At 42.6% G+C, this 24,840-nt stretch overlaps 1 protein-coding gene across 8 annotated transcripts in view; it reads left to right on the plus strand.

Moving 5' to 3' along the window:
- agap1 (ArfGAP with GTPase domain, ankyrin repeat and PH domain 1) overlaps positions 1-24,840 on the plus strand; it is a 318,347-nt gene that overhangs the window by 153,749 nt on the left and 139,758 nt on the right. For 5 of the 8 annotated variants that reach the window (XM_082963618.1, XM_082963619.1, XM_082963614.1 and 2 more), the window contains 3 exons: positions 5,642-5,772; positions 17,838-17,993; positions 18,431-18,523. In XM_082963618.1, the coding sequence (XP_082819744.1) occupies positions 5,642-5,772; positions 17,838-17,993; positions 18,431-18,523 (380 nt within the window). The remainder of the gene's footprint in view (positions 1-5,641; positions 5,773-17,837; positions 17,994-18,430; positions 18,524-24,840) is intronic. The other 3 variants (XM_082963613.1, XM_082963616.1, XM_082963617.1) reach the window with 2 other exon arrangements.

A 24,840-nucleotide genomic window follows, 5' to 3' on the forward strand; every position in this document is an offset into this window, starting at 1 on the left:
CTGGTCTGTAGCAGTTAGCTCTGGGCTGTAGCAGTTAGCTCTGGTCTGTAGCAGTTAGCTCTGGGCCCTCCTCTCCTCCAGTCTGCCTGGTCTGTAGCAGTTAGCTCTGGGCTGTCCTCTCCTCCAGTCTGCCTGGTCTGTAGCAGTTAGCTCTGGGCTGTCCTCTCCTCCAGTCTGCCTGGTCTGTAGCAGTTAGCTCTGGGCTGTCCTCTCCTCCAGTCTGCCTGGTCTGTAGCAGTTAGCTCTGGGCCCTCCTCTCCTCCAGTCTGCCTGGTCTGTAGCAGTTAGCTCTGGGCCCTCCTCTCCTCCAGTCTGCCTGGTCTGTAGCAGTTAGCTCTGGTCTGTAGCAGTTAACTCTGGGCTGTCCTCTCCTCCAGTCTGCCTGGTCTGTAGCAGTTAGCTCTGGGCTGTCCTCTCCTCCAGTCTGCCTGGTCTGTAGCAGTTAGCTCTGGGCTGTCCTCTCCTCCAGTCTGCCTGGTCTGTAGCAGTTAGCTCCTCCTGTAGTAGTTAGCTCTGGGCTGCCCTCTCCTCCAGTCTGCCTGGTCTGTAGCAGTTAGCTCTGGGCTGTAGCAGTTAGCTCTGGTCTGTAGCAGTTAGCTCTGGGCCCTCCTCTCCTCCAGTCTGCCTGGTCTGTAGCAGTTAGCTCTGGGCTGTCCTCTCCTCCAGTCTGCCTGGTCTGTAGCAGTTAGCTCTGGGCTGTCCTCTCCTCCAGTCTGCCTGGTCTGTAGCAGTTAGCTCTGGGCTGTCCTCTCCTCCAGTCTGCCTGGTCTGTAGCAGTTAGCTCCTCCTGTAGTAGTTAGCTCTGGGCTGCCCTCTCCTCCAGTCTGCCTGGTCTGTAGCAGTTGCTCTGGGCTGTCCTCTCCTCCAGTCTGCCTGGTCTGTAGCAGTTAGCTCTGGGCTGTCCTCTCCTCCAGTCTGCCTGGTCTGTAGCAGTTAGCTCTGGGCTGTCCTCTCCTCCAGTCTGCCTGGTCTGTAGCAGTTAGCTCTGGGCTGTCCTCTCCTCCAGTCTGCCTGGTCTGTAGCAGTTAGCTCTGGGCCCTCCTCTCCTCCAGTCTGCCTGGTCTGTAGCAGTTAGCTCTGGGCTGTCCTCTCCTCCAGTCTGCCTGGTCTGTAGCAGTTAGCTCTGGGCTGTCCTCTCCTCCAGTCTGCCTGGTCTGTAGCAGTTAGCTCTGGTCTGTAGCAGTTAGCTCTGGGCCCTCCTCTCCTCCAGTCTGCCTGGTCTGTAGCAGTTAGCTCTGGGCTGTCCTCTCCTCCAGTCTGCCTGGTCTGTAGCAGTTAGCTCTGGGCTGTCCTCTCCTCCAGTCTGCCTGGTCTGTAGCAGTTAGCTCTGGGCCCTCCTCTCCTCCAGTCTGCCTGGTCTGTAGCAGTTAGCTCTGGGCTGTCCTCTCCTCCAGTCTGCCTGGTCTGTAGCAGTTAGCTCTGGGCTGTCCTCTCCTCCAGTCTGCCTGGTCTGTAGCAGTTAGCTCTGGGCTGTCCTCTCCTCCAGTCTGCCTGTTCTGTAGCAGTTAGCTCTGGGCTGTAGCAGTTAGCTCTGGGCTGTCCTCTCCTCCAGTCTGCCTGGTCTGTAGCAGTTAGCTCTGGTCTGTAGCAGTTAGCTCTGGGCTGTAGCAGTTAGCTCTGGGCCCTCCTCTCCTCCAGTCTGCCTGGTCTGTAGCAGTTAGCTCTGGTCTGTAGCAGTTAGCTCTGGGCTGTAGCAGTTAGCTCTGGGCCCTCCTCTCCTCCAGTCTGCCCTGGTCTGTAGCAGTTAGCTCTGGGCTGTAGCAGTTAGCTCTGGGCCCTCCTCTCCTCCAGTCTGCCCTGGTCTGTAGCAGTTAGCTCTGGGCTGTAGCAGTTAGCTCTGGGCCCTCCTCTCCTCCAGTCTGCCATAAATCTGATCAGAGGGGAGACGTTTCCATTAGAATAAATGGCAGCCTCTCAGAGGAGAAGTAAGATTGATGGTTAAAGTTAAATGGTATTAGCCATGCAGTTTAAATATTTAACCCAGCCTTATCATAACTGTTCTTAACACTTAAAGTAATATACAGCCCAGGCCTGGCTGTGTCTGTGGACCTGTATCACATATAACTTCTACAGATCAGCTCTGTCTAGTCTACCTCACTGTTGTCCAATGGCTGGCTGTTATCCATGGAGGTCTTGTAATGACAGAGTTATTTGAGGTTGTGTTCAGGGTTGTAGGGTAATTCATTGTGTTTCAGTATTGTGATATGGAAATAAGATTTTTGGCATATGCCGGGTTATCCGGTTATCGGTTTATGATTGAACAATTGGCTCTGCATTTTACCAGTGTTCGACTACCAGGTTCACGGGAATGAACTGGGGACTGAGTTTTACCACAGATGCTCAACGTTTTACTGTAGTGTTTAACCACAGAGAGCAGGTCTAGTTTTACTGTAGTGTTTAACCACAGAGAGAGCAGGTCTAGTTTTAACCACAAAGAGAGCAGGTCTAGTTTTACTGTAGTGTTTAACCACAGAGAGAGCAGGTCTAGTTTTACTGTAGTGTTTAACCACAGAGAGAGCAGGTCTAGTTTTAACCACAGAGAGAGCAGGTCTAGTTTTACTGTAGTGTTTAACCACAGAGAGCAGGTCTAGTTTTACTGTAGTGTTTAACCACAGAGAGCAGGTCTAGTTTTACTGTAGTGTTTAACCACAGAGAGCAGGTCTAGTTTTACTGTAGTGTTTAACCACAGAGAGCAGGTCTAGTTTTAACCACAGAGAGCAGGTCTAGTTTTACTGTAGTGTTTAACCACAGAGAGCAGGTCTAGTTTTACTGTAGTGTTTAACCACAGAGAGAGCAGGTCTAGTTTTACTGTAGTGTTTAACCACAGAGAGCAGGTCTAGTTTTACTGTAGTGTTTAACCACAGAGAGCAGGTCTAGTTTTACTGTAGTGTTTAAACACAGAGAGCAGGTCTAGTTTTACTGTAGTGTTTAACCACAGAGAGCAGGTCTAGTTTTAACCACAGAGAGCAGGTCTAGTTTTACTGTAGTGTTTAACCACAGAGAGCAGGTCTAGTTTTACTGTAGCGTTTAACCACAGAGAGCAGGTCTAGTTTTACTGTAGTGTTTAACCACAGAGAGAGCAGGTCTAGTTTTACTGTAGTGTTTAACCACAGAGAGAGCAGGTCTAGTTTTACTGTAGTGTTTAACCACAGAGAGCAGGTCTAGTTTTACTGTAGTGTTTAACCACAGAGAGCAGGTCTAGTTTTACTGTAGTGTTTAACCACAGAGAGAGCAGGTCTAGTTTTACTGTAGTGTTTAACCACAGAGAGCAGGTCTAGTTTTAACCACAGAGAGCAGGTCTAGTTTTACTGTAGTGTTTAACCACAGAGAGAGCAGGTCTAGTTTTACTGTAGTGTTTAACCACAGAGAGCAGGTCTAGTTTTACTGTAGTGTTTAACCACAGAGAGCAGGTCTAGTTTTACTGTAGTGTTTAACCACAGAGAGCAGGTCTAGTTTTACTGTAGTGTTTAACCACAGAGAGCAGGTCTAGTTTTACTGTAGTGTTTAACCACAGAGAGAGCAGGTCTAGTTTTACTGTAGTGTTTAACCACAGAGAGAGCAGGTCTAGTTTTACTGTAGTGTTTAACCACAGAGAGCAGGTCTAGTTTTACTGTAGTGTTTAACCACAGAGAGCAGGTCTAGTTTTACTGTAGTGTTTAACCACAGAGAGAGCAGGTCTAGTTTTAGTGTAGTGTTTAACCACAGAGAGCAGGTCTAGTTTTACTGTAGTGTTTAACCACAGAGAGCAGGTCTAGTTTTACTGTAGTGTTTAACCACAGAGCGAGCAGGTCTAGTTTTACTCTAGTGTTTAACCACAGAGCGAGCAGGTCTAGTTTTACTGTAGTGTTTAACCACAGAGAGCAGGTCTAGTTTTACTGTAGTGTTTAACCACAGAGAGAGCAGGTCTAGTTTTACTGTAGTGTTTAACCACAGAGAGCAGGTCTAGTTTTAACCACAGAGAGCAGGTCTAGTTTTACTGTAGTGTTTAACCACAGAGAGAGCAGGTCTAGTTTTACTGTAGTGTTTAACCACAGAGAGCAGGTCTAGTTTTACTGTAGTGTTTAACCACAGAGAGCAGGTCTAGTTTTACTGTAGTGTTTAACCAGAGAGAGCAGGTCTAGTTTTACTGTAGTGTTTAACCACAGAGAGAGCAGGTCTAGTTTTACTGTAGTGTTTAACCACAGAGAGCAGGTCTAGTTTTACTGTAGTGTTTAACCACAGAGAGCAGGTCTAGTTTTACTGTAGTGTTTAACCACAGAGAGAGCAGGTCTAGTTTTACTGTAGTGTTTAACCACAGAGAGCAGGTCTAGTTTTACTGTAGTGTTTAACCACAGAGAGCAGGTCTAGTTTTACTGTAGTGTTTAACCACAGAGAGAGCAGGTCTAGTTTTAGTGTAGTGTTTAACCACAGAGAGCAGGTCTAGTTTTACTGTAGTGTTTAACCACAGAGAGCAGGTCTAGTTTTACTGTAGTGTTTAACCACAGAGCGAGCAGGTCTAGTTTTACTGTAGTGTTTAACCACAGAGCGAGCAGGTCTAGTTTTACTGTAGTGTTTAACCACAGAGAGCAGGTCTCTCCTCCTGCCCTTGGCACGGCCCTCTCACCTGAAGGTAAATGTTTATGACTGGCTCCTCATTAAAACAGAGGCCTTTAATGGGTCCAATTAAAACAATGGTTTCATCTCACACCAAATGAAACCCGGCCCTGTTTATTGGGGCTGGGGATAATAGAATCTGAGACTGAGGGAAGAAGGATGTATTGTTAACCCTTTCCTGCCCAAACTAGATGGACACAATGTGATCATCTCTGATAACTTGCTTTGTCGCTTGATTCTTAACAAATATAAGTCCTTGGAAGGAAGATATATTCACAGACATGTTTGTCATCTGTGAGGGATCTTTCCTAGTACTGCCCTACAGCTTTGTACCCATTTCCAGAAAGTTCAACTCACTCAACAAAAAAGTAAAAATTGGAGAATAGAAGTCTATGAAGTTGCATTTTCTAGTTGTTAGTTTGTAAAAGGAGCATTCCCCTCCGTCTGAGAGACGAGGCCCCTCCCCCTCCCCTCCAGTGGGCCGGATCAATGGCCTCAATCGCCACGGAGATGACGGAACATTTGAATATCCCTCCCTGATTGGGCCAGAGCGCTGGGCCTGGGGATCGATAGGAGGCAGCTGAGCACCCATTGATTGGCATGGCCCTTTTCAATAACACTGATAGCCCGCTCTCTCTCTCCTGTATAATAATAGTGAAATAATCACTGGATCTGTTAGCAGGTAAGGGGTGTGTGTGGAAGGCGGACGGGGGGTCTCCTGTGGACCAGATAGATAGGAGATTCACAGACAGGGCTGCTGGAGCTGCCTGCGTCAGCATTATGAGATGTAATGGACTGTTCTGGTCTGAACTAGTGTACCATTAGCTAGTGTTCTCAGGCTCTCTCTCTCTCTCTTCTCTCTCCATTTCTCACTCTCGTTCTCTCTTGTCCCCATCTCTTCCTTCGATTAGTCGGTCTAGCTCTCTTTTCTCTCTCCATTTCTCTATTTTTTTTCCCTCTTTCTTTTTTTCTATTAGGTTGTCTAGCCCGCTATGTGTCTCCGTTGGGAAAATAGACCCTCTGAATGATGACTGTTGTGTTGTTGCAGTGGCCCAGAAGATCGTGGCGACCAGGAAGAAGCAGCAGCTGTCCATTGGTCCGTGCAAGTCCCTCCCCAACTCCCCTAGCCACTCCTCTGTGTGTTCTGCACAGGTGGCTGCAGCAGTACACATCAGCCAGGTAGGTACACACACATAAATACATTTACAGACAGACACAATTTACTGACACACAAACAAAATGGCCACATTTGAGGTCCTTCACTACATTCTCTTGTCCATATTTGTTCTTCCTCCCTCTTCCTCTATCAGCGTTGTGCTGTAAGCTGTTTCTCCCAGCATCAACAGCATCTCTCTCTTACCATGCACGCACACACACACACACACACACACACCGTTTACCACCCTGTTGTGCCTTCGATCCACACACACACACCGTTTACCACCCTGTCTTGTCTTCGATCCACACACACACACACCGTTTACCACTCTGTCGTGTCTTCGACCCACACACACACACCGTTTACCACCCTGTCTTGTCTTCGATCCACACACACACACACCGTTTACCACTCTGTCGTGTCTTCGACCCACACACACACACCGTTTACCACCCTGTCGTGTCTTCGATCCACACACACACACACCGTTTACCACTCTGTCGTGTCTTCGACCCACACACACACACCGTTTACCACCCTGTCGTGTCTTCGATCCACAGCGCTCAGTCCCCCATCGATTTGTCATTAAACCAGCATCATTCAGCTTGTCTACGTAGCCCAGCTCATCCCCTGAGAATCAGGATTGTTTTCACAAAGTAACAGTACTCTCCTACTGCAGAATGGCCCTCAGTGTGTCATCAATGCTACCCATAATTCTCTCCCAAGCTGGGGCTCTTGTTGTACAGTAGAGTGTTAAGGAATCTAGGATGAATGATAGAGGTTATGAGTGACACAGATCTAGTGTCTTATTATGAAGAGGAGATGCTGTACCAGCTGTATACTAGTATAGTGTCTGTTATTATGAAGAGGAGATACTGTACCAGCTGTATACTAGCGTAGTGTCTATTATTATGAAGAGGGGATACTGTACCAGCTGTATAATAGTGTAGTGTCTGTTATTATAAAGAGGGGATACTGTACCAGCTGTATAATAGTATAGTGTCTTTTATTATGAAGAGGGGATACTGTACCAGCTGTATAATAGTATAGTGTCTGTTATTATGAAGAGATGATACTGTACCAGCTGTATAATAGTATAGTGTCTGTTATTATGAAGAGGGTATAGTGTCTGTTATTATGAAGAGGGGATACTGTACCAGCTGTATGCTAGTGTAGTGTCTGTTATTATGAAGAGGAGATACTGTACCAGCTGTATACTAGTATAGTGTCTGTTATTATGAAGAGGGGATACTGTACCAGCTGTATACTAGTATAGTGTCTGTTATTATGAAGAGGAGATGCTGTATACTAGTATAGTGTCTGTTATTATGAAGAGGAGATACTGTACCAGCTGTATACTAGCGTAGTGTCTATTATTATGAAGAGGGGATACTGTACCAGCTGTATAATAGTGTAGTGTCTGTTATTATGAAGAGGGATACTGTACCAGGTGTATACTAGTATAGTGTCTGTTATTATGCAGAGGAGATACTGTACCAGCTGTATGCTAGTGTAGTGTCTGTCATTAGTGCTAGTGTAGTGTCTGTTATTATGAAGAGGAGATACTGTACCAGGTGTATAATAGTGTAGTGGCTGTTATTATGAAGAGGACATACTGTACCAGCTGTATAATAGTGTTGTGTCTGTTATTATGCAGAGGGGATACTGTACCAGCTGTATACTAGTATAGTGTCTGTTATTATGAAGAGGAGATACTGTACCAGCTGTATGCTAGTGTAGTGTCTGTTATTATGAAGAGGGATGCTGTACCAGGTGTATAATAGTGTAGTGTCTGTTATTATGAAGAGGAGATACTGTACCAGCTGTATACTAGTGTAGTGTCTGTTATTATGAAGAGGGGATACCGTACCAGCTGTATAATAGTATAGTGTCTTTTATTATGAAGAGGGGATACTGTACCAGCTGTATAATAGTATAGTGTATTTTATTATGAAGAGGGGATACTGTACCAGCTGTATAATAGTATAGTGTCTGTTATTATGAAGAGATGATACTGTACCAGCTGTATAATAGTATAGTGTCTGTTATTATGAAGAGGGATACTGTACCAGCTGTATACTAGTATAGTGTCTGTTATTATGAAGAGGGGATACTGTACCAGCTGTATGCTAGTGTAGTGTCTGTTATTATGAAGAGGGATACTGTACCAGCTGTATACTAGTATAGTGTCTGTTATTATGAAGAGGGGATACTGTTCCAGCTGTATGCTAGTGTAGTGTCTGTTATTATGAAGAGGAGATACTGTACCAGCTGTATACTAGTATAGTGTCTGTTATTATGAAGAGGGGATACTGTACCAGCTGTATACTAGTATAGTGTCTGTTATTATGAAGAGGAGATGCTGTATACTAGTATAGTGTCTGTTATTATGAAGAGGAGATACTGTACCAGCTGTATACTAGCGTAGTGTCTATTGTTATGAAGAGGGGATACTGTACCAGCTGTATAATAGTGTAGTGTCTGTTATTATGAAGAGGGATACTGTACCAGCTGTATACTAGTATAGTGTCTGTTATTATGCAGAGGAGATACTGTACCAGCTGTATGCTAGTGTAGTGTCTGTCATTAGTGCTAGTGTAGTGTCTGTTATTATGAAGAGGAGATACTGTACCAGGTGTATAATAGTGTAGTGTCTGTTATTATGAAGAGGAGATACTGTACCAGGTGTATAATAGTGTAGTGGCTGTTATTATGAAGAGGACATACTGTACCAGCTGTATAATAGTGTTGTGTCTGTTATTATGCAGAGGGGATACTGTACCAGCTGTATACTAGTATAGTGTCTGTTATTATGAAGAGGAGATACTGTACCAGCTGTATGCTAGTGTAGTGTCTGTTATTATGAAGAGGGGATACTGTACCAGCTGTATAATAGTATAGTGTCTGTTATTATGAAGAGATGATACTGTACCAGCTGTATAATAGTATAGTGTCTGTTATTATGAAGAGGGATACTGTACCAGCTGTATACTAGTATAGTGTCTGTTATTATGAAGAGGGGATACTGTACCAGCTGTATGCTAGTGTAGTGTCTGTTATTATGAAGAGGGATACTGTACCAGCTGTATAATAGTATAGTGTCTTTTATTATGAAGAGGAGATACTGTACCAGCTGTATACTAGTGTAGTGTCTGTTATTATGAAGAGGGATACTGTACCAGCTGTATACTAGTATAGTGTCTGTTATTATGAAGAGGGGATACTGTTCCAGCTGTATGCTAGTATAGTGTCTGTTATTATGAAGAGGAGATACTGTACCAGCTGTATACTAGTATAGTGTCTGTTATTATGAAGAGGGGATACTGTACCAGCTGTATACTAGTATAGTGTCTGTTATTATGAAGAGGAGATGCTGTACCAGCTGTATAATAGTATAGTGTCTGTTATTATGAAGAGGAGATACTGTACCAGCTGTATACTAGCGTAGTGTCTATTATTATGAAGAGGGGATACTGTACCAGCTGTATAATAGTGTAGTGTCTGTTATTATGAAGAGGGATACTGTACCAGGTGTATACTAGTATAGTGTCTGTTATTATGCAGAGGAGATACTGTACCAGCTGTATGCTAGTGTAGTGTCTGTCATTAGTGCTAGTGTAGTGTCTGTTATTATGAAGAGGAGATACTGTACCAGGTGTATAATAGTGTAGTGTCTGTTATTATGAAGAGGAGATACTGTACCAGGTGTATAATAGTGTAGTGGCTGTTATTATGAAGAGGACATACTGTACCAGCTGTATAATAGTGTTGTGTCTGTTATTATGCAGAGGGGATACTGTACCAGCTGTATACTAGTATAGTGTCTGTTATTATGAAGAGGAGATACTGTACCAGCTGTATGCTAGTGTAGTATCTGTTATTATGAAGAGGGATGCTGTACCAGGTTATGCTAGTGTAGTATCTGTTATTATGAAGAGGGATACTGTACCAGGTTATGCTAGTGTAGTGTCTGTTATTATGAAGAGGGGATACTGTACCAGCTGTATACTAGTATAGTGTCTGTTATTATGAAGAGGAGATACTGTACCAGCTGTATGCTAGTGTAGTATCTGTTATTATGAAGAGGGATGCTGTACCAGGTTATGCTAGTGTAGTATCTGTTATTATGAAGAGGGATACTGTACCAGGTTATGCTAGTGTAGTGTCTGTTATTATGAAGAGGGATACTGTACCAGGTTATGCTAGTGTAGTATCTGTTATTATGAAGAGGAGATACTGTACCAGCTGTATGCTAGTGTAGTATTTGTTATTATGAAGAGGAGATACTGTACCAGGTGTATGCTAGTGTAGTCTGTTATTATGAAGAGGGATGCTGTACCAGGTTATGCTAGTGTAGTATCTGTTATTATGAAGAGGGATACTGTACCAGGTTATGCTAGTGTAGTGTCTGTTATTATGAAGAGGGATACTGTACCAGGTTATGCTAGTGTAGTGTCTGTTATTATGAAGAGGGGATACTGTACCAGCTGTATGCTAGTGTAGTATTTGTTATTATGAAGAGGAGATACTGTACCAGGTGTATGCTAGTGTAGTGTCTGTTATTATGAAGAGGAGATACTGTACCAGGTTATGCTAGTGTAGTGTCTGTTATTATGAAGAGGAGATACTGTACCAGGTTATGCTAGTGTAGTGTCTGTTATTATGAAGAGGGATACTGTACCAGCTGTATGCTAGTGTAGTCTGTTATTATGAAGAGGGATACTGTACCAGGTGTATGCTAGTGTAGTGTCTGTTATTATGAAGAGGGATACTGTACCAGGTTATGCTAGTGTAGTGTCTGTTATTATGAAGAGGAGATACTGTACCAGCTGTATACTAGTGTAGTGTCTGTTATTATGAAGAGGGATACTGTACCAGGTTATGCTAGTGTAGTGTCTGTTATTATGAAGAGGGATGCTGTACCAGGTTATGCTAGTGTAGTATCTGTTATTATGAAGAGGGATGCTGTACCAGGTTATGCTAGTGTAGTGTCTGTTATTATGAAGAGGGATGCTGTACCAGGTTATGCTAGTGTAGTGTCTGTTATTATGAAGAGGAGATACTGTACCAGCTGTATGCTAGTGTAGTATCTGTTATTATGAAGAGGAGATACTGTACCAGGTGTATGCTAGTGTAGTGTCTGTTATTATGAAGAGGGATACTGTACCAGGTTATGCTAGTGTAGTGTCTGTTATTATGAAGAGGGATACTGTACCAGCTGTATGCTAGTGTAGTGTCTGTTATTATGAAGAGGGATACTGTACCAGCTGTATAATAGTGTAGTGTCTGTTATTATGAAGAGGATATACTGTACCAGCTGTATGCTAGTGTAGTATCTGTTATTATGAAGAGGAGATACTGTACCAGGTGTATGCTAGTGTAGTGTCTGTTATTATGAAGAGGGATACTGTACCAGGTTATGCTAGTGTAGTATCTGTTATTATGAAGAGGGATACTGTACCAGGTTATGCTAGTGTAGTGTCTGTTATTATGAAGAGGGATACTGTACCAGGTTATGCTAGTGTAGTGTCTGTTATTATGAAGAGGAGATACTGTACCAGCTGTATGCTAGTGTAGTATCTGTTATTATGAAGAGGAGATACTGTACCAGGTGTATGCTAGTGTAGTGTCTGTTATTATGAAGAGGGATACTGTACCAGGTTATGCTAGTGTAGTGTCTGTTATTATGAAGAGGGATACTGTACCAGCTGTATGCTAGTGTAGTCTGTTATTATGAAGAGGAATGCTGTACCAGCTGTATAATAGTGTAGTGTCTGTTATTATGAAGAGGAGATACTGTACCAGGTTATGCTAGTGTAGTGTCTGTTATTATGAAGAGGGATGCTGTACCAGGTTATGCTAGTGTAGTGTCTGTTATTATGAAGAGGGATACTGTACCAGGTTATGCTAGTGTAGTGTCTGTTATTATGAAGAGGGATGCTGTACCAGGTTATGCTAGTGTAGTGTCTGTTATTATGAAGATGGATGCTGTACCAGGTTATGCTAGTGTAGTGTCTGTTATTATGAAGAGGAGATACTGTACCAGGTTATGCTAGTGTAGTGTCTGTTATTATGAAGAGGGATGCTGTACCAGGTTATGCTAGTGTAGTGACTGTTATTATGAAGAGGGATGCTGTACCAGGTTATGCTAGTGTAGTGTCTGTTATTATGAAGAGGGATACTGTACCAGGTTATGCTAGTGTAGTGTCTGTTATTATGAAGAGGGATACTGTACCAGCTGTATGCTAGTGTAGTCTGTTATTATGAAGAGGGATGCTGTACCAGCTGTATAATAGTGTAGTGTCTGTTATTATGAAGAGGAGATACTGTACCAGCTTATGCTAGTGTAGTGTCTGTTATTATGAAGAGGGACGCTGTACCAGGTTATGCTAGTGTAGTGTCTGTTATTATGAAGAGGGATGCTGTACCAGGTTATGCTAGTGTAGTGTCTGTTATTATGAAGAGGAGATACTGTACCAGGTTATGCTAGTGTAGTGTCTGTTATTATGAAGAGGGATGCTGTACCAGGTTATGCTAGTGTAGTGTCTGTTATTATGAAGAGGGATGCTGTACCAGGTTATGCTAGTGTAGTGTCTGTTATTATGAAGAGGGATACTGTACCAGGTTATGCTAGTGTAGTGTCTGTTATTATGAAGAGGAGATACTGTACCAGGTTATGCTAGTGTAGTGTCTATTATTATGAAGAGGGATGCTGTACCAGGTTATGCTAGTGTAGTGTCTGTTATTATGAAGAGGGATGCTGTACCAGGTTATGCTAGTGTAGTGTCTGTTATTATGAAGAGGGATGCTGTACCAGGTTATGCTAGTGTAGTGTCTGTTATTATGAAGAGGAGATACTGTACCAGGTTATGCTAGTGTAGTGTCTGTTATTATGTAGAGGGATGCTGTACCAGGTTATGCTAGTGTAGTGTCTGTTATTATGAAGAGGGATGCTGTACCAGGTTATGCTAGTGTAGTGTCTGTTATTATGAAGAGGGATACTGTACCAGGTTATGCTAGTGTAGTGTCTGTTATTATGAAGAGGAGATACTGTACCAGGTGTATGCTAGTGTAGTGTCTGTTATTATGAAGAGGGGATACTGTACCAGGTTATGCTAGTGTAGTGTCTGTTATTATGAAGAGGAGATACTGTACCAGGTTATGCTAGTGTAGTGTCTATTATTATGAAGAGGGATGCTGTACCAGGTTATGCTAGTGTAGTGTCTGTTATTATGAAGAGGGGATACTGTACCAGGTTATGCTAGTGTAGTGTCTGTTATTATGAAGAGGGATGCTATACCAGGTTATGCTAGTGTAGTGTCTGTTATTATGAAGAGGGATGCTGTACCAGGTTATGCTAGTGTAGTGTCTGTTATTATGAAGAGGGGATACTGTACCAGCTGTATGCTAGTGTAGTATCTGTTATTATGAAGAGGGATACTGTACCAGGTTATGCTAGTGTAGTGTCTGTTATTATGAAGAGGGGATACTGTACCAGCTGTATGCTAGTATAGTGTCTGTTATTATGAAGAGGGGATACTGTACCAGCTGTATGCTAGTATAGTGTCTGTTATTATGAAGAGGGGATACTGTACCAGCTGTATGCTAGTATAGTGTCTGTTATTATGAAGAGGGGATACTGTATACTAGTATAGTGTCTGTTATTATGAAGAGGAGATACTGTACCAGCTGTATACTAGTGTAGTATCTGTTATTATGAAGAGGAGATACTGTACCAGCTGTATACTAGTATAGTGTCTGTTATTATGAAGAGGAGATACTGTACCAGCTGTATAATAGTGTAGTGTCTGTTATTATGAAGAGGAGATACTGTACCAGCTGTATAATAGTGTAGTGTCTGTTATTATGAAGAGGAGATACTGTACCAGCTGTATACTAATATAGTGTCTGTTATTATGAAGAGGAGATACTGTACCAGCTGTATAATAGTGTAGTGTCTGTTATTATGAAGAGGAGATACTGTACCAGCTGTATACTAGTATAGTGTCTGTTATTATGAAGAGGAGATGCTGTACCAGCTGTATACTAGTATAGTGTCTGTTATTATGAAGAGGAGATACTGTACCAGCTGTATACTAGTATAGTGTATGTTATTATGAAGAGGGGATACTGTACCAGCTGTATACTAGTATAGTGTCTGTTATTATGAAGAGGAGATACTGTACCAGCTGTATACTAGTATAGTGTATGTTATTATGAAGAGGAGATACTGTACCAGCTGTATACTAGTATAGTGTATGTTATTATGAAGAGGAGATACTGTACCAGCTGTATACTAGTATAGTGTCTGTTATTATGAAGAGGGGATACTGTACCAGCTGTATACTAGTATAGTGTCTGTTATTATGAAGAGGGGATACTGTACCAGCTGTATACTAGTATAGTGTCTGTTATTATGAAGAGGGGATACTGTACCAGGTGTATAATAGTGTAGTGTCTGTTATTATGAAGAGGGGATACTGTACCAGGTGTATAATAGTGTAGTGTCTGTTATTATGAAGAGGAGATGCTGTACCAGCTGTATACTAGTATAGTGTCTGTTATTATGAAGAGGAGATACTGTACCAGCTGTATACTAGTATAGTGTCTGTTATTATGAAGAGGAGATACTGTACCAGCTGTATACTAGTATAGTGTCTGTTATTATGAAGAGGAGATACTGTACCAGCTGTATACTAGTATAGTGTCTGTTATTATGAAGAGGAGATACTGTACCAGCTGTATACTAGTATAGTGTCTGTTATTATGAAGAGGAGATACTGTACCAGCTGTATACTAGTATAGTGTATGTTATTATGAAGAGGAGATACTGTACCAGCTGTATAATAGTATAGTGTATTTTATTATGAAGAGGGGATACTGTACCAGCTGTATAATAGTATAGTGTCTGTTATTATGAAGAGGGGATACTGTACCAGCTGTATAATAGTATAGTGTCTGTTATTATGAAGAGATGATACTGTACCAGCTGTATACTAGTATAGTGTCTGTTATTATGAAGAGGGGATACTGTACCAGCTGTATGCTAGTATAGTGTCTGTTATTATGAAGAGGGGATACTGTACCAGCTGTATGCTAGTATAGTGTCTGTTATTATGAAGAGGGGATACTGTATACTAGTATAGTGTCTGTTATTATGAAGAGGAGATACTGTACCAGCTGTATACTAGTGTAGTATCTGTTATTATGAAGAGGGGATACTGTACCAGCTGTATAATAGTGTAGTGTCTGTTATTATGAAGAGGAGATACTGTACCAGCTGTATACTAGTATAGTGTCTGTTATTATGAAGAGGAGATACTGTACCAGCTGTATAATAGTGTAGTGTCTGTTATTATGAAGAGGAGATACTGTACCAGCTGTATAATAGTGTAGTGTCTGTTATTATGAAGAGGAGATACTGTACCAGCTGTATACTAATATAGTGTCTGTTATTATGAAGAGGAGATACTGTACCAGCTGTATAATAGTGTAGTGTCTGTTATTATGAAGAGGAGATACTGTACCAGCTGTATACTAGTATAGTGTCTGTTATTATGAAGAGGAGATGCTGTACCAGCTGTATACTAGTATAGTGTCTGTTATTATGAAGAGGAGATACTGTACCAGCTGTATACTAGTATAGTGTATGTTATTATGAAGAGGGGATACTGTACCAGCTGTATACTAGTATAGTGTCTGTTATTATGAAGAGGAGATACTGTACCAGCTGTATACTAGTATAGTGTATGTTATTATGAAGAGGAGATACTGTACCAGCTGTATACTAGTATAGTGTATGTTATTATGAAGAGGAGATACTGTACCAGCTGTATACTAGTATAGTGTCTGTTATTATGAAGAGGGGATACTGTACCAGCTGTATACTAGTATAGTGTCTGTTATTATGAAGAGGGGATACTGTACCAGCTGTATACTAGTATAGTGTCTGTTATTATGAAGAGGGGATACTGTACCAGGTGTATAATAGTGTAGTGTCTGTTATTATGAAGAGGGGATACTGTACCAGGTGTATAATAGTGTAGTGTCTGTTATTATGAAGAGGAGATGCTGTACCAGCTGTATACTAGTATAGTGTCTGTTATTATGAAGAGGAGATACTGTACCAGCTGTATACTAGTATAGTGTCTGTTATTATGAAGAGGAGATACTGTACCAGCTGTATACTAGTATAGTGTCTGTTATTATGAAGAGGAGATACTGTACCAGGTGTATACTAGTATAGTGTCTGTTATTATGAAGAGGAGATACTGTACCAGCTGTATACTAGTATAGTGTATGTTATTATGAAGAGGAGATACTGTACCAGCTGTATAATAGTATAGTGTATTTTATTATGAAGAGGGGATACTGTACCAGCTGTATAATAGTATAGTGTCTGTTATTATGAAGAGGGGATACTGTACCAGCTGTATAATAGTATAGTGTCTGTTATTATGAAGAGATGATACTGTACCAGCTGTATACTAGTATAGTGTCTGTTATTATGAAGAGGGGATACTGTACCAGCTGTATACTAGTATAGTGTCTGTTATTATGAAGAGGAGATACTGTACCAGCTGTATACTAGCGTAGTGTCTATTATTATGAAGAGGGGATACTGTACCAGCTGTATAATAGTATAGTGTCTTTTATTATGAAGAGGGGATACTGTACCAGCTGTATAATAGTATAGTGTCTGTTATTATGAAGAGGGGATACTGTACCAGCTGTATAATAGTATAGTGTATTTTATTATGAAGAGGGGATACTGTACCAGCTGTATGCTAGTGTAGTGGCTGTTATTATGAAGAGGAGATACTGTACCAGCTGTATAATAGTATAGTGTCTGTTATTATGAAGAGGAGATACTGTACCAGCTGTATACTAGTATAGTGTATGTTATTATGAAGAGGACATACTGTACCAGCTGTATACTAGTATAGTGTCTGTTATTATGAAGAGGAGATACTGTACCAGCTGTATACTAGTATAGTGTCTGTTATTATGAAGAGGGATACTGTACCAGCTGTATACTAGTATAGTGTCTGTTATTATGAAGAGGAGATACTGTACCAGCTGTATGTTCAACTTTCTTTCTCTCTCACTTTCACACACTTTTTTATATTGTTCTGTCTCTTTCTTTATTTACTCTCATCCATACATACTCTTTCTCTCTGTTTACTCTCATCCATACATACTCTTTCTCTCTGTTTACTCTCATCCATACATACTCTTTCTCTCTGTTTACCCTCATCCATACATACTCTTTCTCTGTTTACCCTCATCCATACATACTCTTTCTCTCTGTTTACTCTCATCCATACATACTCTTTCTCTGTTTACCCTCATCCATACATACTCTTTCTCTGTTTACCCTCATCCATACATACTCTTTCTCTCTGTTTACTCTCATCCATACATACTCTTTCTCTCTGTTTACTCTCATCCATACATACTCTTTCTCTCTGTTTACTCTCATCCATACATACTCTTTCTCTCTGTTTACTCTCATCCATACATACTCTTTCTCTCTGTTTACTCTCATCCATACATACTCTTTCTCTCTGTTTACTCTCATCCATACATACTCTTTCTCTGTTTACCCTCATCCATACATACTCTTTCTCTATGTTTACTCTCATCCATACATACTCTTTCTCTCTGTTTACTCTCATCCATACATACTCTTTCTCTATGTTTACTCTCATCCATACATACTCTTTCTCTCTGTTTACTCTCATCCATACATACTCTTTCTCTCTGTTTACTCTCATCCATACATACTCTTTCTCTCTGTTTACTCTCATCCATACATACTCTTTCTCTCTGTTTACTCTCATCCATACATGCTCTTTCTCTATGTTTACTCTCATCCATACATACTCTTTCTCTCTGTTTACTCTCATCCATACATACTCTTTCTCTCTGTTTACTCTCATCCATACATACTCTTTCTCTCTGTTTACTCTCATCCATACATACTCTTTCTCTATGTTTACTCTCATCCAAAAAATACACTCATTCTTTCTGAAGTAAGTTAGTGTTACCAACACAGTACATAGACGTGTGTGTGTCTCTGTAGCAGACCAGTAATGGCGGCAGCCTGAGTGACTACTCGTCATCAGTACCCTCCACCCCCAGCACCAGTCAGAAGGAGCTACGCATCGACGTCCCCCAGACCACCAACACCCCCACGCCCGTCCGCAAGCAGTCCAAACGCCGCTCCAACCTCTTCACTGTGAGCCCAGATACACACACACAGGACATCTACTTCTTCACTGTTGACTCATGTATTATTAGATGTTCAAACTATGGATGTTAAATAGATCCAAAATGATGTAAAGGACTTTTAAATGGTAAATGGCTTACAGTGAGAATCTACGGGCCACAGGGAAGGTTGTATGTGACCACCTTCTAGAATGTACAGACACACGCATCATGTCCACTTCCCAGTTCCTTAGCAACTTAGAGAGAGGTCAACAACTGGGTCAAGTTGACTCATAGACACAATAATAACCCCAGTCACCTCTAGCAGCCATTATATGAGGCCTGTTATGTGAAAACTAGAAGAGGGCTGTAACAGACCCTTGTTCAGGCTCCTCGTTCAGACACTTTATAGGGCTTAACTCAGGGCCTCTGTAACCCCTACTTGTTCTCCTATCTCCTTCTCCACAGTCTCGGAAGGCCAGCGAGCCAGACAGGGACAAGAAAGGACTGGAGGGCCGAGCGGACAGCATTGGAAGCGGCCGTGCTATTCCAATTAAGCAGGTATGATCAGATCTGGCCCTCGCCTGGCCAGCCGGCTGCTACGGGGATAATTAGGGTCCGGCAGCGCCGTATTGCTGATTTCCCGGAGAACGAGGGCTGCCTGTGATCAGAGCGTGAAGCCCAGACACAGCCAGGCTCCCTCCGTTTGATGCCTTCTCCTTGATTAACAGCGAAAGCACACACTTGACATCAATTAGAGTTGGGGGTTCTCCTGGGTATTGAAATGAGATCATTAGTATAAGGAGCGGGACGGGATTTCACTCTTACTTTCTTTCACTCTCCCCCCTGCTCCCATCCCTCTGTCCTGCCCCCATCCCTCTCTCCTTGTCCAAAAAGAAAGGGGAGAGATGGTGAGAGGGAGAAGAGGCTGAGGATGGTTAATGAAGTGCAGTCTGCCGGCTGGCATATGGTCCTCCGTTACCCTCTTCCTCTACGTGCTTTTCAAAGCCCTGCCTTTTCCTGTGTGGCGGTGTAGCCCAGCGCTTTGATTGGGGCATCGGCAGGGGGGTGGGGGGGGGGGGGGTAGGTAGGGAGGGGGAGGTGGAGAGGAAGGGGAGGGGTATTGAACCAGAGAGCTCAAGTGCCCCCCCCACTGTAATCGTGGAGAGATTGTTTGAGTTGGCCTTAATATGTCGCAAACAAGCATGGAGCGAACCAGAGAGGGGGGAGGGGGAGGGGGGGGGGGAGCCTGGCATCTCCTGTGAGCTGCTTCAACTGGAGTATAAGGAAATCAGCCAATTAGCGTGTGCTAATCACGGCCTCTCATATCAGCACGGAGGCCTCGTTTGTAATCCACTAATGAACAAATTGCATCTCTGATTACGGGCCTCCTTTCAACGACGCGGTGCATTTGTTAGCAGCGCTGCAGTAGTTGTTAGTGCCGGGGCCGTGTCGCGCAGCTCGTCGAGGGAGACCGAGTCTCTGTGGTGCTGCTGCGCAAGGAGGCCCCCCGCTGGGACAGCACAGCAGAGAGCAGAGTAAATTGTCTTGTCCCCTCAATCAGGGACGACATGATGTTTACTTGTGAGATGTTTCCATTTATCCCCATACTCCCCACCGGAAGGAAATATCACTATGAAGTAGCAACTGGGTCCTGTGTTATTCCCCAGGCGTCCAGTTAGCATGGACATCATAGCCTCTCTGATAGTGTTGCTCCTCTCTAAACTCTGATAAGTGCCTCTCATCAATCAGGATGGTCTATTAGTCACATAACCCAATCTGCCATTCAGTCCTGTCTATATGTAGACAGTATAGCAGCAGAAATTCATGTAATTGACCTATGCATTCCATCTATGGTTAGCAATGTTTTTAGTCTGCGTTGTGGCGGTAAACGGGGGGATGACGTGCAACTGGAAGTGACTCAGAGGAGAGAGCCCAGGCACATACTCATTATGGTTATAGAGCAACAGAACACAGCTGTGAGTGTGTGTGTGAGCTTTTGTCTGGAAACGACAGTGACCATGTTGTGCTTTCTATAAGGATCGATGTTGAACTACTTGTCAAACATTTGTCATGTGATGAAGATGGATTGGAAGAGCTGCTACACAGTGCCAGATATGTGTGTGTTCTCCTGTCCCTGTAGAAGAGCCTCTCTCTCACTCACACGTCGTCTCTGTCTGTCTGGCAGCAGTACAATCCTCCTGGGTCCAGCCACTCAATTTACATAACTCCTGTGAAGTCAATGGCTGATAATGATGTACAAATGAAGAGGGCCACATACACATGTCACTGGTGGCAGATGGGAGGTGTGTGTGTGTGTGTGTTTTAGAAAGATGATGTAGACCAACAGTCTTAAAGAACCCTCCATCATCATATGGGTTCGGCTGTGGCCTCTGTTGAGTTGCCCATTGTTTCCCCAACATGAGACATGGTGAGCCAGGCCCGGCACGACCACACACACACTCAGCCCACCTGACAGCCGTCAGCCCCAGACAGACAGAGGTTGGAGAATAACACGTAGTCGGCAGCGCTCCGAGGCATCGGGCCAGAGCTGCTTCTCTTTTTGGAGCTGGATGTTAATTGATTTGATCATTCCCCGTGGTCTTTCCTCTTGGAGAATGTGTATCTCTGTATGTCTCTCTCCATCTCCCCTCCTGCCTCTGTGTCGGCTGCAGGCAGACCTGTTCCCTAATTAGTGAGTGTGTGTGTGCGTGTGTGTAGATGGCAGCAGCTTAGCTACCTGCCTCCCTATTAGCACTCAGTTTACACTCCATTTTAATGAGTCCTGCTGAGTCTGACTCCTGCTTCCCTCCCTCCCTCCACACACACCACCTCACCTTTTCTTGTTGAACACGTTCAGACCTGGTCCACAAATTGTACCAGACGCACAGTATGCTACGACTCCATACATGCCAGGTCTCCCTCAGAGGGGTAGCAACACAACTCATTCACTGAGAGGACGTGTTCCCTGACTGGCTCGTTTTGGTTGTCCTTCCTTGTCTGTGTTGAATCACTTTGGCAGATGTCTCCTTCTGTTAGGTTGGCTGAGTCGCACGGCGGCTCCTTAAAGGTACAGTCATCATCGGCGGTCAATTAAACACGCGATGATGATGAGGAGGATGATGATGATGAATGTTATTATGAATCAGTGGCGTCAACAGCAACGCTGTTGGTTTTTGGCATCAGATCTTAACATGTTGTTCAGAAACTACAGGTAAAAGGGATTGCCTTTGCTCATAAATATGGGTGACTTGTGTGAGATCACTTGACTTTACATATGGAAGATAATTAGGGTAAACAGTAGAGAACAACAGAAATGGGTTTTTAAGAGCCGATACCAATTTTTGGGGGTCAAGGAGGCCGATGGCTGATTATTTTAGCCCGATAATAAATATAATTACATTGGAGCATTTTGACGAGAACTGTTCCCAGAGACAAGCATGTATGCAATAACAAATCAATTATACAACCATAGTCAATTTGACTTTATCAATTTAACTACCCAACAACATAAAGGTGGTAATCATTTATTTGAATGGTCAGTCTCTTGATAAACTGGGTAAATGAAGATGGCGTAGGTCTACTCACAATACAGGTGAATTCATATTCAATAGGAGTGTATGCCTGCATTGAGCTCGTGTTGGCTGATTCCAATGCTCTTTGGGGCTACAGGTGACAATCTGTTTCCCTTTCATTTGGGACCATGTTAGGCCTACTGATAAATAACATTTTCATAGAAGTAGCCTATTGCTTTATTTTATAAAAATGTGAGCTGTCTCCTTTAAGAGAAAAGACACCACTTGCTTGTCATGTAGCCAGGCAGTAGGTACTATTCTTCTTTTAGGAGAATATAACAGTCCCTCATCCCTGTTGAGGGTTTTGTTGCCTCAATACAGCTAGAAGGAATTGACATTTTAAACCTATAAATGTATTAACATGTATATAAGAAAACAATGTCAAGATGTTACTGTTCCCTCTGCTAAAATGTCCTGGAATGCAGCCCTAGGACAAGTGAACTGGAACAAAGTCTCGTTGTTGTCTGGCAAATATAATATACAGCGAGGGAAAAAAGTATTTGATCCCCTGCTGATTTTGTACGTTTGCCCACTGACAAAGAAATGATCAGTCTATAATTTTAATGGTAGGTTTATTTGATCAGTGAGAGATAGAATAACAACAAAAAATTCCAGAAAAAAACGCATGTCAAAAATGTTATAAATTGATTTGCATTTTAATGAGGGAAATAAGTATTTGACCCCCTCTCAATCAGAAAGATTTCTGGCTCCCAGGTGTCTTTTATACAGGTAACGAGCTGAGATTAGGAACACACTCTTAAAGGGAGTGCTCCTAATCTCAGTTTGTTACCTGTATAAAAGACACCTGTCCACAGAAGCAATCAATCAATCAGATTCCAAACTCTCCACCATGGCCAAGACCAAAGAGCTCTCCAAGGATGTCAGGGACAAGATTGTAGACCTACACAAGGCTGGAATGGGCTACAAGACCATCGCCAAGCAGCTTGGTGAGAAGGTGACAACAGTTGGTGCGATTATTCGCAAATGGAAGAAACACAAAAGAACTGTCAATCTCCCTCGGCCTGGGGCTCCATGCAAGATCTCACCTCGTGGAGTTGCAATGATCATGAGAACGGTGAGGAATCAGCCCAGAACTACACGGGAGGATCTTGTCAATGATCTCAAGGCAGCTGGGACCATAGTCACCAAGAAAACAATTGGTAACACACTACGCCGTGAAGGACTGAAATCCTGCAGCGCCCGCAAGGTCCCCCTGCTCAAGAAAGCACATATACATGCCCGTCTGAAGTTTGCCAATGATCATCTGAATAATTCAGAGGACAACTTGCTGAAAGTGTTGTGGTCAGATGAGACCAAAATGGAGCTCTTTGGCATCAACTCAACTCGCCGTGTTTGGAGGAGGAGGAATGCTGCCTATGACCCCAAGAACACCATCCCCACCGTCAAACATGGAGGTGGAAACATTATGCTTTGGGGGTGTTTTTCTGCTAAGGGGACAGGACAACTTCACCGCATCAAAGGGACGATGGACGGGACCATGTACCGTCAAATCTTGGGTGAGAACCTCCTTCCCTCAGCCAGGGCATTGAAAATGGGTCGTGGATGGGTATTCCAGCATGACAATGACCCAAAACACACGGCCAAGGCAACAAAGGAGTGGCTCAAGAAGAAGCACATTAAGGTCCTGGAGTGGCCTAGCCAGTCTCCAGACCTTAATCCCATAGAAAATCTGTGGAGGGAGCTGAAGGTTTGAGTTGCCAAACGTCAGCCTCGAAACCTTAATGACTTGGAGAAGATCTGCAAAGAGGAGTGGGACAAAATCCCTCCTGAGATGTGTGCAAACCTGGTGGCCAACTACAAGAAACGTCTGACCTCTGTGATTGCCAACAAGGGTTTTGCCACCAAGTATTAAGTCATGTTTTGCAGAGGGGTCAAATACTTATTTCCCTCATTAAAATGCAAATCAATTTATAACATTTTTGACGTGCGTTTTTCTGGATTTTTTTTGTTATTCTGTCTCTCACTGTTCAAATAAACCTACCATTAAAATGATAGACTGATCATTTCTTTGTCAGTGGGCAAACGTACAAAATCATCAGGGGATCAAATACTTTTTTCCCTCACTGTACAGTTGAAGTCGGAAGTTTACATACACTTAGGTTGGAGTCATTAAAACTCGTTTTTCAACCACTCCACAAATTTCTTGTTAACCTCTCTAGGGGGTGTGGGACGCTACCTTCCCACCTGGCCTACAGCCAGTGAAATTGCAGAGCGCCAAATTCAAAAACAGAAATACTCATTATAAAAATGTATGAAACATACAAGTGTTATACATCGGTTTAAAGATTAACTTCTTGTTAATCCAACCACGGTGTCAGATTTTAAAAAGACTTTACGGCGAAAGCAAACCATGCGATTATCTGAGAACAGCGCCCAGCAGACAAATCATTACAAACGGTTAGCAGCCAAGAAGGGGAGTAACAAAAGTCAGAAATAGCGATAAAATGTATCACTTACCTTTGATGATCTTTATATGATTGCACTCCCAAGACTCCATGTTACACAATAAATGTTTGTTTTGTTCGATAAAGTCCCTCTTTATATCCAAAAACCTCAGTTTTGTTAGCGCGTTTTGTTCAGTAATCCACTGTCTCAAACAACATCCGATGAAATTGCAGAGCGTGAAACTCAACAAAACAGAAATTCTCAGAATAAACATACATAAAAGATCCAAATGTTATACACCAGCTTAAAGATTAACCTCTATGGGCAAGGTGGGACGCTTGCGTCCCACCTACTCAACAGCCAGTGTAATCCCGTGGCGCATTATTCAAATACCTTAGAAATGCAAAACCTTACATTTTTCAAACATATGACTATTTTACACCATTTTAAAGATAAGACTCTCGTTAATCTAACCACACTGTCCGATTTCAAAAAGGCTTTACAACGAAAGCAAAACATTAGATTATGTCAGCAGAGTACCCAGCCAGAAATAATCAGACACCCATTTTTCAAGCTAGCATATAATGTCACATAAACCCAAACCACAGCTAAATGTAGCACTAACCTTTGATGATCTTAATCAGATGACAACCCTAGGACATTATGTTATACAATACATGCATGTTTTGTTCAATCAAGTTCATATTTATATCAAAAACCAGCTTTTTACATTAGCATGTGACTAGCATGTGACTAGCATTCCCACCGAACACTGCCGGTGAATTTACTAAATTACTCACGATAAACGTTCACAAAATACATAACAATTATTTTAAGAATTATAGATACAGAACTCCTCTATGCACTCGATATGTCCGATTTTAAAATAGCTTTTCG

Source organism: Salmo salar, chromosome 17, assembly GCF_965601325.2.
Source record: "Salmo salar chromosome 17, fSalSal1, whole genome shotgun sequence".
Taxonomy (NCBI): domain Eukaryota; kingdom Metazoa; phylum Chordata; class Actinopteri; order Salmoniformes; family Salmonidae; genus Salmo; species Salmo salar.